Source organism: Pezoporus occidentalis, unplaced genomic scaffold, assembly GCF_034315485.1.
Source record: "Pezoporus occidentalis ecotype Australia unplaced genomic scaffold, CSIRO_AGI_Poc_V1 ctg9, whole genome shotgun sequence".
Taxonomy (NCBI): Eukaryota; Metazoa; Chordata; class Aves; order Psittaciformes; family Psittacidae; genus Pezoporus; species Pezoporus occidentalis.
In genome coordinates, this window is record NW_026916262.1 from 5267382 (window position 1) to 5280308 (window position 12927).

The following is a 12927-nucleotide window of genomic DNA, read 5'->3' on the forward strand; positions in this document are numbered from 1 at the left end:
TGATGAAGGCCTCTATACAACCCTCATATCAACTGCTCTATCAACGTGCACACGCCTTGTTCAGCAACGCACTCATGCCCACTGTCACTAACAGCACCAACTCTTGGGCCCTTTTAGGCTATGTTTTATTGAATACTGACTGCCAAGCTGACTTAATCTTCCCAAACATGCACAACTGCTCACATCAGCTATGCCACACTCCAAATACCTCAAAACTCTCCAAGCCTGCAGTGGCCCCTGAGCAGCCACCTACTCCTAAAGGGATTTTCAACAGAGATGCGATCAGCAAACAGAGCCCATAATCCCAGAACAGAGTAAATGGCCCATGGAGCATGGGATCTGTGATAGTGAAAGTACAGACCATAACAGAATATAATTTCCAGCATTTATTGACTTGAGCCTTTCTCCCTATAGTAAGTTTCTCAATAACTGGGTCTTTTTCCTGCTTGGGAGATGAGCAGAATTCAGTCTTTATAGTTTGATGAGTAAAATTTTATTTATTCATCTTTTTGCCTATACTTTATTATTTCTCATAGTCCACAGTACTTCCCCTAAAGGGACAGAAAGGATTACCCTTGGTGGTAACTGCAACCTCTTTTCTCTTCAGTCTCAGCACCCTTCTTGTTTACTCCTTACACGCCTACCTGAAAAATCCCCTGGAAAAATAGCTCAAAGGTGTTTAGTGAAACCCGTTAAGACCTTCAAGTAACAACTCTGTGGCAATAACTACCCACTCATCTCACCGGTTACACATTCAAATGCCAATTTTGTTCATTATCTCAGAGCTCACCTGTAGGAAGAGAATGCATGTATGATACCGTGAAATCAGCACTAAACACCGAGAGGTTAGGTTGGACTTTCTGCAGCACTATCTAGCAGAGTCATTAAGTACAAACTGCTTCATTTTAGCAAAGACAAATCACTTTTCAATGGCACAGAAATACTCCTACATTGCTCTGTATTTTTCTCTCTCCTTGTCACAGTACGCATGAGATGACGTTAGGAATGTTATTAATGAAACCACTTTTTGCCCACTAACACACAAAATTACCTAGAACAGAAAAATGTTTACATAGTTGCAGCTTATTCACCTAGCAAGCATCATCCCTATGTAATTCACCTAGCAGGCATCATCCCTATGTAAGAGATGGGTAGAGGGAGCGACTGGGTAAATTCACCCACTAGCACTGCCTGAGGGGACAAAAACACAAGTCCCCCCCTTGCCCCCTGCACTGCTCACTGATACCAATCTGTCGGGCACAAACTGCTTGCCAGAACTGGTCGATGACCTCCCAGCAGCGTGCCAAACTGGCGATGCTGTCCCAGAGGCAACACAAGAGCAGAGACACTCGCAAGGTGCCGGAGACCCACCAGGGGATTCTCCTCCCGGGTCCCTGCTCACAGCAGCATGGCCGGGCAGTGACCTGATGCCAGTGGCAGCCTGCCCAGGCCTACACTGCTTGGCACTGCTGAGGGAACTACAGAATGCTGTGGAGGAAAGGGAGGGAGGCTCCAGAAGCAGCTTTTCACTTTCCACACCTTTGGCTGCACTTCTTCCTCCCAGTGCAAGCCTTCCTTCCACATGGTCTCACTTCTGCTTCCCCACACAACTAACAGATTGTATACACTGGAGGCACCGGGGACAAAAGCAGGGGATCTCCCAACCCTCCCAAGCCCTCCTACACTGTTCTCTCACAATGTGGCTTTTATTCTGTTTTCTTCCTATGTACAATTAAGATGCTAAAACAAGTCTTTTACTTTGGATAAGCTTGTTAAGAGTGCTTTATGCCTAAAACCATGACAAATGTACTCTTTTACTATTTACACAAATGACTTTTAGAGCATTTTCCTGATGGACTGTTATTATTACTTGATAATACATAATCTGAAATTAACATAGCATGAAAAACTTCAAAAGAAAAGAAAAATTGTATCACTAAATAATTGAGAGAATACTGTTATAGCACTTGGCATGACAGCATGATTCAGACAGATGACAGCAATATACTGAAGTGAGGATGTCACTGCTAGCTCTTTCAAAATAGAAACAGCAGAAAAATCCAACCGTCTCAAGAATAAAATCAGTGGAGTCACTTTCTGGATTCTTATCTGTCTGAACCTTAATAAATACAATGCAACAAGCCTCTGCACATAATGGGTAGATCTTTCAGATGAGAGAACATCATCTTGTCTGTTAGTACAGCCTGAGGGAGAAGGCAGAGGAGGGGGGACACAAACTTCTATAATCCTTTGTAATAAAAGTTTTCTCTACTTCATCTCAAAAAATACTCAAGCCAAACCCAGAGAATACCAGCTAGTTTCCGCCATTGTGAGAATAATCTAGAAGGAGCACAAACACAGAATTTTTATTGCATGATGCAAGCCTGAATAAAATACTAACAAAACAAAATTTAAGAAACCCATTTTCTTAGCTTGGAATATTTTGTCTCAGTGTAAAAAAATGGTCTTTTCAAAGTATGAAGAACACAAGGCCATTCCCCTCCCTCCAGCCCTCAATAAACAGATGTGAAAACCTGGTTGCTTCATTCAGATGAGAATTTCCTAATAGAAATAGACATCTTTCCCAAACTTAAAACACAGGTGGTGTAAATGCACATTTTGTAAATCACATTACTTCAAGTTGATAAACTCCCACAATGAAAAGAAAGTTAATTTAAGTTATATATTTTTAATTTTAAAATGTTTAGATTTCAAGTACTCCATCACATATGGCTGCTTCAAGAGCCATTTCTGGAAAAATTCCTATCTTCTCAATTGTCCATGTGAGACCACATGCACTAAAACCAGCTTGGAAGTAAAACACTTTTATACTTAACCCTGAAACTCAGCAATGAAAAGCTGGTACAACAAAACATGACTAGCTATTCCTTCCTGAACTCAAATTACTTGAAAAAACATTCTTAGCTGCAATTTGAATGTACTTGAAACCAAACCAGTAAAAATTCTGTGAGAAACCCAACCTTCATTAGGTATTTCAATCAACTGGCTTCTGTCTTTCTGTAGCACTGAGATATATTAAATATATATATATTAATGTTTGAAAGTTTTAAAAAAGTGACTACGCTACTATAAAAGGTGATACTAACAGCCCTCTACTAGCGAGACAGGATCACACTGTATTTCATGACACAGTGTTTAAATGCGGGGACTTTAAAGAACATCTGATGAGAGCTAAAGAAAAGCCACGTGATCTACAGAAGCTGTTATTTCAAATGGGAAAACCAAACAGCACAAAGGCCACCAGATACCCACTTCCACGTTCCACCATGTGGTTACAGTTCAGTCACATAAGTCAAAACATGCACGTTAAAATTGTCCAACTTCACAAACCCAGCTGTCATTCTCAATTTCTGCTGGCTTAGTCAGCCATCAAGCAGTCTAGGAAACGACACAAGCTCATCAGAGCTCAGCTTCCTTACTTCATTTAAGATTGTGCTTGCTGACTGTAACAAAAATGCGTATCAAAAGATCCTCTGCAATTTTTTCAGAGCCTAGATCAGCTGTCAAGATGTACTTCAAATAAAGTGGCATTCAAAAATGAACCCAACTGCAGAAAAAGAAAGGAAACTTTACCTTAATTGGAGCACGGCTAAACTGTATCTTCCTGTTGGCTGGGATTTCATCTTCATCTGGCAATCCATTAATTTCAGAATATTCCATATCAGGTTCATAACAGTTATTTTCATCACTGTCATCCTGGTCATCCTGTTCTGTACCTGTCTCTCCCCAGTCAGAGTTATATCTCGATCGTACCCGGTACACATTGTAGTCAGAGTGCATGTACACGTGGGAACTCTGAAAATCATTCACATCTTCATGCCCTTCTTTTTCACTTGCCTCATCATAATGGGACTCGGTAGCATCTGAAACTGCATCTGTGGCAAAATCACCACCTGAAGCTACATTTCTTGGTAGTTCTGAAGCTTCGGATCTATTCAAGACACCCTCTGCATGTTCCAACTGTTCCTTTTGTTGCAACAAAACTTCTGCCTCTGTTTTTGATTTGCTCCTAGAACAGCTGTCCATGGATCTTTCACTGTCAAGCACGCTGACCAGTTCCTGTTGACTCGCTCCAGAGCTCTCAACAGCATCAGCACTTGCCTCTGTACCCTTCTTTATCTCTTCGCTTGTTTTTGAACCCGCTGAAGTGCCTGTGGAAGTCTTCTGTCTCAGTGCTGAAGACACACTATTCTGCTGAGAGTTCTCAGCAGACATCCCACCTGTACCCTGTTTGGCTGGGGGAGACCACGTGCTGGCATCTTTCAAAGGACTGAAGCCCTCAAGGTTTGCAACCGGGGAGGAGATATTTGCCACAGTGGAGGAGAGGCTGAGCGGATAGTGACCAGTTACAGAGTACTCTTCATTGTTCTCTGACTTCTCTACAACGATCACGTTGTGTGAGTCAGTGTTCTCAAAAACTGCACTGAGCTGACTCACGGTTGGAGAGACGGTCTCTGTCCTTGGGCTAAGGCTGTCCAGTGAATCGGTGCTGCCCCTTTGAGACTTGGCACTGCACCACTCATCTGGAAGCTCGTTGGAAACAACTTTATCTTTCTTTGGGGAGTAGCGATTGGAATGTCCAGTTTCATGAGCATTTCGCTCAAACATCTTCCGAGTTTCAGTAAACTTGGAATAGGAAGGACCATCATGGATCGTATCAAACCTACTGATCCTTTCCGAGACAGATGATTCCAACTTTACAATTGAACCATCAGCTTTTTCTACAAATTCTTTGGGCCTAATTCGTCTTTGAGGTGATGGAGGACCACCCTTTCCTCTGGTTTTAGGGGTAACCCCAGCATTTTCAGTGGGCTCCATGCCCATCTGCATAAATAAGTTCTTAATCCTATTGACATTTGAGCCATATTTCCTTCCCCTGCTCTGTGAGGCCTCTCCTTCCTCTTTCGCTTTCTGTTCTCCATCTGATTTCGGTTTGTCAAAGGTGCTTTTCAGCGCCTGGAACTCAGTTCTGTAAGCGTTCCTATGAGGAGAGGCACTTCGGAGGGTTGATCTTTCCCCTGAAGACTCCGTTTTCATCATGGTTACTCCAGGAGTGCAAAACCAGCTTACATAGTTTCTGTGGTACTGCTCTCAGTGGTCTCTCAGCTGTGATTCTGCCTGAGGAGTGCTCTCAGGGGGCACTGCCCTTCAGCACAGCCACACTTGACAGAAGATCTGGAGGTAAAGATCTAAACGCATGTGGTCAGTTCTGACCAGGCAGCACAACCGAGGACGTTCAAGAACAGCGGATTTAACCTGCAATAGAAGGGAGGGTTTTCTGAATCATGTCAGGTACTCATGCATCTCAAAGTCTAAGCCATTGTTTCCATTTACCATTATTTGACACGTTTATAATAAAAATAGTAAAAAATAATAAATAAATAGAACCTAACACTGCATAGACACATGAAAACTTGTCAGGGCAAACTTTCTCAAACCGACTGTTGCATAACTTGCAATGTATAATATTCCACAGTGCAAGCACGGATTATCGCATCTTACCCTTCACAAACTGCCATATGATGCCACAAACATGCATGCAAAGGAAAGGCAATGTGGCAAGAGAAACGCAGGCACTGCAAGACAACCCCTGCTCCCTCGGATGAACCATCAGAAATACCATCAAACATGGTATATCCAGAAAAGGCAAATCAAACAGCAGCTCGAGGGGAATAGAAAAAACTGCACCCAAAGTTAACACCCCCGGCCGACACGGTAAGGGAAGCGAAATTCCGTTAGATAAAGTTGCCCCTTGACACTGGCAGCGGTTTTAGCACCTGGAGGAGCCTGGGGTGCCTAAGGAGGGGCTGCAGAAGCCGAGCCAGCCGGTGGGTCCGCTCCCGGGCCGCCGTGCCGGAGCTCCGCGGCCCCAGGAGCGGCAGCGCGGGTCTCACCGAGATCCGAACCCCTCTCCCTTCCTGCCCGTTCCTCCTTCCCAGCCGTCGCCGCCCAGAGGACGCCTCATTTCGGGCGCCGCTCCACGCGGTGCTTGCCCCGGCGCAGGGGTCGCCGCCGCCGCCGCCGCGGCGGGAGAGGCGCGCCCGCCTCGCGCACCTCCGCGGCCCGTCCCGCAGCCCTCGCCCGGGCGGGGGGCGCCGATCGCCGCAAGGGGCAAGGAACGAGGCCACGCGGCAGCAGCTGCCGCTCCTGCCCGCCGTGCAGGAAGCGATAAACTTCCCCCGAGCGCGGGCGGCGGCTGCTCCGTGGCTGTGCCGCGCCGTGGGGCTGGAGCCGCGGGGCCCCGGCCGGCAGCACCTTGCGGTGGGGCAGAGCCCGGGCAGGCGCCTATCGCCCCCCCGCGGCCGGGCCCCGGGAAACAAAAGCCCGGTGACAGGCACGGCTGCTTCCCCGCCGAGCCCGGCGCCGCTCCCGCCGAGCGCGCACGCCGCCTTACCCAGCGGAGAGCCGCGGCGAGCTCCCACAGCCTCCCCGCCTCAGCGCTGACCCCGCTCCTCCTCCGGCCCGCGGCGGCTCGGTGCCTCTGTGGAGAGCGGCCGCTGCTGCCGCCGCCCGCCTGACAGGAGGCACCAACCGCCGCGGCGCCTCAACGCCATTGCAGGCAACGGCAACAGCAACGGCGGCAGCTGGGGCACCGACGCGGCTCCGCGCGCACACCCGCGGCGGCAGCGCGGGGGAGGAGAGCCGCCGCGCCTCGCCGCAGCCGCGCTCCCGCCCGCCGCCCTCCCCTCCGCCACGCCGCGGCCGCCGCGCCCCCCCCGCCGCGGGACGCGCCCCGAGCCGCCGCCGCCGCCCGCCGCGGGGCCGCCCGCCGCCGCCGCCGGCGAGTGACAGGTGCCTCACCTCCTCGGCGAGCCGCAGTGGTTCGCTCCGCCGGGGGAAGGGAGGGCGGGCGGCGGGGGAGGCGGTGAGCCGAGCTCCCGCTGCAGTCCGGCCCCGGGCGGTTACCGCCGAGCGGCTGAGGCCGGGTTCGGCCACAGCCACACCGCCTGCGCGCCCGGGCGGCGGGCTCATCCGCGCCGCGCCACGGCCGCGCCAGCGCCGAACCCCTCGTCCTGCCCCCGGGAACGCGTGTTTGCAGCCTGACCCCTGAGGACCGGACCGGTTGGGCTCCCGCCCGTTGCCGAGGATGGCAGCGGATGGGGGGAGCGGGCCCCGCGTCCCGCAGCCGGGAGAGCCCCGCTTCTTCACGCGGCAGAAGCCCCGCGGGGAGCAGCACGGCGCAGGGCGCGGCGAGAGCTTGGTGCGGCTTGGACACGGCGTATTCCCGCCCTCGGTGTTCGGGCGTTTAACCCGACCCACACGGGAGGTTAACGGGCTGGTAGCGACCCCGGGTAACCCGCTGAGCAAACCCGGTTCTGCGGTTGCTGACAGGGCCGGAGAGCGACAGCGGACTGGCCCCAGCGTACAGCCACCGCCGGAAAGCCTTTATTGTTCCTTAACTGGGCGAGTTCGCCACAAAAATGCTTTGGCTTGATGCGGTGAATAAGAAAACTTAATTGCGGAACATGAAATCTCTAGGTGATTTGTGAAATTGGCAATGCGAGAAGGTAATGACTGTTAATCACATAGCAGCTCCTTAGCAAAGTTCATTAAACTAATTGCATAAATATCCAGAAAATGGCCTGGGGCTGTATGCTGCAGACTCTAAAGACTAATTATTATTCACACAGAATGAAGACAGTAGTGACTGCAGATAAAGACATCAGGTGTATAGGTTCACAAGCTTACTTCATTAGTTTTAATGCGGCTGAAGCACAAGTACTGTACACTAGTCCAAGTGTTCACAGGTGTCAGTGTCTGGTTAATCTGATTTGCTCCAAGGGTATGCAGCTCAAATTCTGCCTCAATAAAGCTTAAATAAGCAGCACATTAATACTGACAGGCAAACAGCAAACCTTGTACAGCAGACCAGACCCCCGCATTTTGATGAATACCTGCGCAGGATGCCAAGAACGGAACAAGTATGTTCCCAGAGCACATTTCCCACTGCGACAGGACACCTGTCCTGGAGCAGGGCAGAGTCTCTACACAGGCCATCACCAGCAGAGGATAGGGGTAGAAGAGGATCACGGGGGGGATCTGGGGTGCCCTGTGGGCTGCTGGGCACTGACATGCCATGTCAGGAGAAAAGGCGATCGGAGGATATGTATAATGAGTGAGGATACAGGCAGCCTCCAAGACTCAAAAGCAGTTGCAGAAAGCTCCCCCTCTGCAACCTTTTCCCAAAGCAGAACAATGAGGGAATGCTGCTTCCAAGCCCACTGCAGTGAGGAGTCCTGCAGGTGATTCCCCATACAAGGACTAAAAATACTGCTACTATGCAGGACATTCCCTATTAAATTCTAAACATAAGATGACATGCCAGATCTGAGGCCCAGCATCCCTAGCAGTGCCTTTCGACTGGTCTGTGGTTCTGTAGATGTGGAGCTGTAAGAACACTCAGAGAGCCGCTTGACTTCTGGCGATAAAAATAGATAAGAGAATTTCAAGTGTCATTGAAGAAAAGAGACATAAAGCAGAAATTTAAACATTCTATTTCCTTTGTGAATTTAGGCTAAGCATGCAGAGTGGCTGAAGAGCTTAGCGTGTACCAGGTGTGTAGCAGGAAGAGTTTTATAATTCACATAGAATCACAGAATAGTTAGGGTTGGAAAGGACCTTAAGATTATCAAGTTCCAATCCCCCTGCCATAGGTAGAGACACCTCACACTAAACCATGTCACCCAAGGCTCTGTTCAGCCTTGAACACTGCCAGGGGTGGAGCTGGGAACTTCCCTGGGCAACCCATTCCAGTGCTTCACCACCCTCACAGTAAAGAACGTCCTCCTTATATCCAGCCTGAACTTCTCCTGTTTAAGCTTAAGGCCATTGTCCTATCATTAGAGTCCCTAATGAAGAGTCCCTGCCCAGCATCCTTACAGGCCTCCTTCAGACACTGGCAGGCTGCTATGAGGTTTCCACGCAGCCTTCTCTTCTCCAGGCTGAACAGCCCCAACTTTCTCAGCCTGTCTTCATATGGGAGGTGCTCCAGTCCCCTGATCATCCTTGTGGCCCTCCTCTGGACTTGTTCCAACACTTCCATGTCCTTTTTATGTTGAGGACACCAGAACTGCACACAGTGCTTCAACTGAGGTCTCACAAGAGCAGAGTAGAGGGGCAGGATCAACTCCTTCGACCTGCTGGTCATGCTTCTTTTGATGCAGCCCAGGATACGGTTGGCTTTCTCGGCTGCGAGCACACACTGAAGCCAGCTCATGTTCATTTTCTCATTGACCAACACCCCCAAGTCCTTCTTTAGGGCTGCTCTGAATCTCTTCTCTGCCCACCTGTAGCTGTGCCTGGGATTGCTCCCACCCAGGTGCAGGACCTTGCACTTGTCATGGTTGAAATTCATAAGGTTGGCATCAGGCCACATCACAAGCATGTCAGGGTCCCTCTGTGCCTGTCAAAATCTCGGAGCAGATTCTCCTGGAAGGCATGCTAAGGCACATGAAAAACAAGAAGGTGCTTGGTGACAGCCAGCATGGCTTCACTAAGGGGAAATCCTGCATGAGCAATTTGGTGGCCTTCTATGATTGGGCTACGGAACTGATGGACAGGGGTAGAGCAGTTGATGTCATCTACCTGGACTTGTGCAAAGTGTTCGACATTGTCCCACACAACATCCTTGTCTCTAAATAGGAGAGACATCAATTTGATGGATGGACGACTCGGTGGATAAAGAACTGGCTGGATGGCTGCACGCAAAGAGTTGTGGTCAATGGCTCAATGTGCAGCTGGAGACCAGTAATGAGTGGTGTCCTTCAGGGATGAGCGTTGGGACCGGTCTTGTTCAACATCTTTGTCACTGACGTGGACAGTGGGATTGAGTGCACCCTAGGCAAGTTTGCCGATGACACCAAGCTGTGTTTCAGTTGATAGGCAAGCAAAAGAAGGGACACAAGCAAACATTAAACAATCTGTGAAACAACTGAAGCAATTTTAAAGAGACTAATTCACATCCAATTATGTAAAGTTAATTAGGAAAGTATCCACTACCATATTTACAGAACCAGAGCCAGAAACATTAAATCCTTTTTCTAACAGAAATTTTGCAAACAAAGTGGCCATTTTAACCCGTAACTTATATTTTAAACAGTGTACCCAAGAAAACATTTGTATCATTTCATGGCAGAATATTATACTTCAGTAGAAAGTAAGGCAATGAAATGGCTCACTTATGGTGACAGCCAAAGTACACAAGAAATCTCAAGTTTTCCACAATGAGAGATAATCACAGAATCACAGAATGGTTTGGATTAGAATGGACCTTAAAGCTCATCCAGTTCCAACCCCCCTGCCATGGGCAGGGACACCTTCTATTAGATCAAGTTGCTCAAAACCCCATCCTTGACCACTGCCAGGGATGTAGCAGCCACAGCTTCTCTTGGCAACCTGTGCCAGGGCCTCACCACCCTCATAGTAAAGAATTTCTTTCTAACGTCCAATTTAAATCTATCCTCTGACAGTTTAAAGCCATTTCCTCTCATCCTTGTAATATATATTTATGTCCTCCTTAAATGCATTATAAGGAGACTGTGTAGACGTTCAAGCAGACAATACCCAGCTTTGACACAGATTCAGCTTGGTCACTGACATCAAAGATACTCAAACTTACTAATCACTTACAGAAAAATTTTTAATTTACATCCTAATTTTCTCAGCTCCTGTGTTAAAGAATATTATTATAATCTCAAGGACAATATATTAATATTATATTATATTATATTATATTATATTATATTATATTGTTTTTTTGTTTTGATTGATGTGTCACTTTTCAAGACAAGACTCCTCATGTATGAGCATGGCCATGCAGCTAAGTATAGAAATCAGAATTCTGTGGCCTTTTACATTTTCAGTATTTCTGTGACAATCTATTTGACTAGAAAGTATTTTTAGGCTCTTCTAAAGCATGATTGACATTTCTGTTAATTCCTGAGCAACACCAAAATGCTGCACAGAATACTTCAGGGAAGATAAGAGACCAAGGGCCTCTTTACTACGTTAGCATAAATTCAGAGTAACCTCACTGAAGTTACAAAATTACTCTGCTTCCCAACTAATGGGAATCAAAAATCTATTCATCTTAAGATTTACATATGATACAGTATGACTGTTATTTTACTTGCACTGGTGTAGCTGCACCATTCAAATGACTCTGAATTCGCACATATGACAGGGAGAGAGGCCCAAGCTGTTTAATGGGACAGCATCCCTTTAAATTATACCTAGTATCTTTTAAATTGAGGCAGTCCTCCACCACTGAAAATAATTGCTTTTCTGTTATTTTGAGATGTGTGAATTATATTTACTGATAAACGTGACTGTTTGGGTGCCACTGAGGGGTTGTTCTGAGTCACTTCCACGCTTCTAAGCCACTCAGGTTTTGAGATACGGATTTATTTGTGTAGCAGAGCAGCAACACAAGTTTTTCCACATGGTTCAGGCAAAAGAAAAACGTCATTCCATCATGTGTCTCCTGTCAATGTCTTTCAAGTCTTCCAAGATAAAATCTGTATGTACACGTACAAATGGAAACTATTTACTTATCCTGATCTTTGGCTAAGAAAGCCTCTCTCTGCTATCCCGCCAAACCACTGGCAGGGAGGAGGTTTTTCTTCTTTATACATATCACAGCGTAAACAGAATTGAGATTTCTTTTTTTAACACTCAGACATGAATTCTTATTACATAATCCAATTTAAAGAGAAAGATCTTGTCTGAACAAGATACATACATTTTGGCAGATGAGGAACGTTCAAGCTAGGGTTCTCCTGTACCAGAGTAGCAGGAGTCTAAAAGTAAACAGCAAACAGCTGTAATGACGAGTTGATAACCTTTAGTTTCAAACATAAGCAACCTGGGATTGCAGTTAAGTGTAATTCTTTTCTATAGGAAGTCATTAATAGTTTAAAAAAGAGGGCTCATTAATATCACTCATTTGGCACTTTCAGAAGATTACACTGGTTTTACATAGAACATCTCAAACTACTTGCAAGCTCAAGAACAGTGCTAAAAAAAAAAGAACTTTGGCCTGAAAGATCTGAAGAAAATCTCTGATAATGATAAAAAAAACCTGCATGTTCTAGTAGTTTATCAGAAAGGCAAATATTAGCACTGTGAAGGCCTAAACTCAGACTTGTAATAGCCTTTTCTCAGTTACAGTGAAGACTATCACATCCATTCTTAAACATTCTGCTTCTAAATTACTCAAGAAATGCATGGTTCTGGTTGGACGAAAACAGAATTTTTACAAGGGAAATATATGAATTATACACTTCATACAACTACTTACAGAATTGCACTATTACTGTACGCACTATTTCATACAATAGTGTATGAAATGGTGAGTTTGCCTAGATGAAAAGCTAGAAATCTTAAGAATGGTCAAAAAAACTGTATTTCACATAGCTTTCTCTCATGGGCCCTCAACACTAAACTCTGAATTGATAGCACAATGCAGACAACTTTGAGTTACCAGCTTAGCTAGGGTGATGCCAGATAGCTGCAGAAAATATATGGTCTCACAGGAAAGGAAAAGCCTAAATGTTCGATCTGTTAGGAATCAAATTCTGGCAAAATTTCTATTTCATATTAAGCTGTTCAGATGGAGAGATTGCTAGGAAACATTCCCAAAACCAGATTCTTTAACAAAATGAGTAAGATACTCCAAGGTAAATTATACCTGTCATGTACTTCATTCGTCAGACAAGTCTCGTACATAGATACATGGTATAGAAAACTCTCCAGCATCAACAAGAAAGATGTAGTCTTGGAAGTATTACTAACACAACTATTCCAAACCAGAAAAGCAGAAATAATGGACAGTTGGAAGCCTTATAATAATTTAATAATTAATACAATTTCTTAATAGAAAATATTCTAACAAATTTCACTTTCTAT

At 46.4% G+C, this 12927-nt stretch overlaps 1 protein-coding gene across 4 annotated transcripts in view; it reads right to left on the minus strand.

Annotated features, from left to right (window-relative positions):
• The window catches only part of PPP1R9A (protein phosphatase 1 regulatory subunit 9A), a 139860-nt gene extending 133305 nt beyond the window's left edge, over positions 1–6555 (minus strand). For all 4 annotated transcript variants that reach the window (XM_062604986.1, XM_062604985.1, XM_062604984.1 and 1 more), the window contains exons 1-2: positions 6416–6555; positions 3595–5277 (exon numbers count right to left, since the gene is read on the minus strand). In XM_062604986.1, the coding sequence (XP_062460970.1) occupies positions 3595–5061 (1467 nt within the window). In that variant the 5' untranslated portion in view covers positions 5062–5277; positions 6416–6555. The remainder of the gene's footprint in view (positions 1–3594; positions 5278–6415) is intronic.
• Between the last annotated feature and the right edge of the window lie 6372 nt (positions 6556–12927).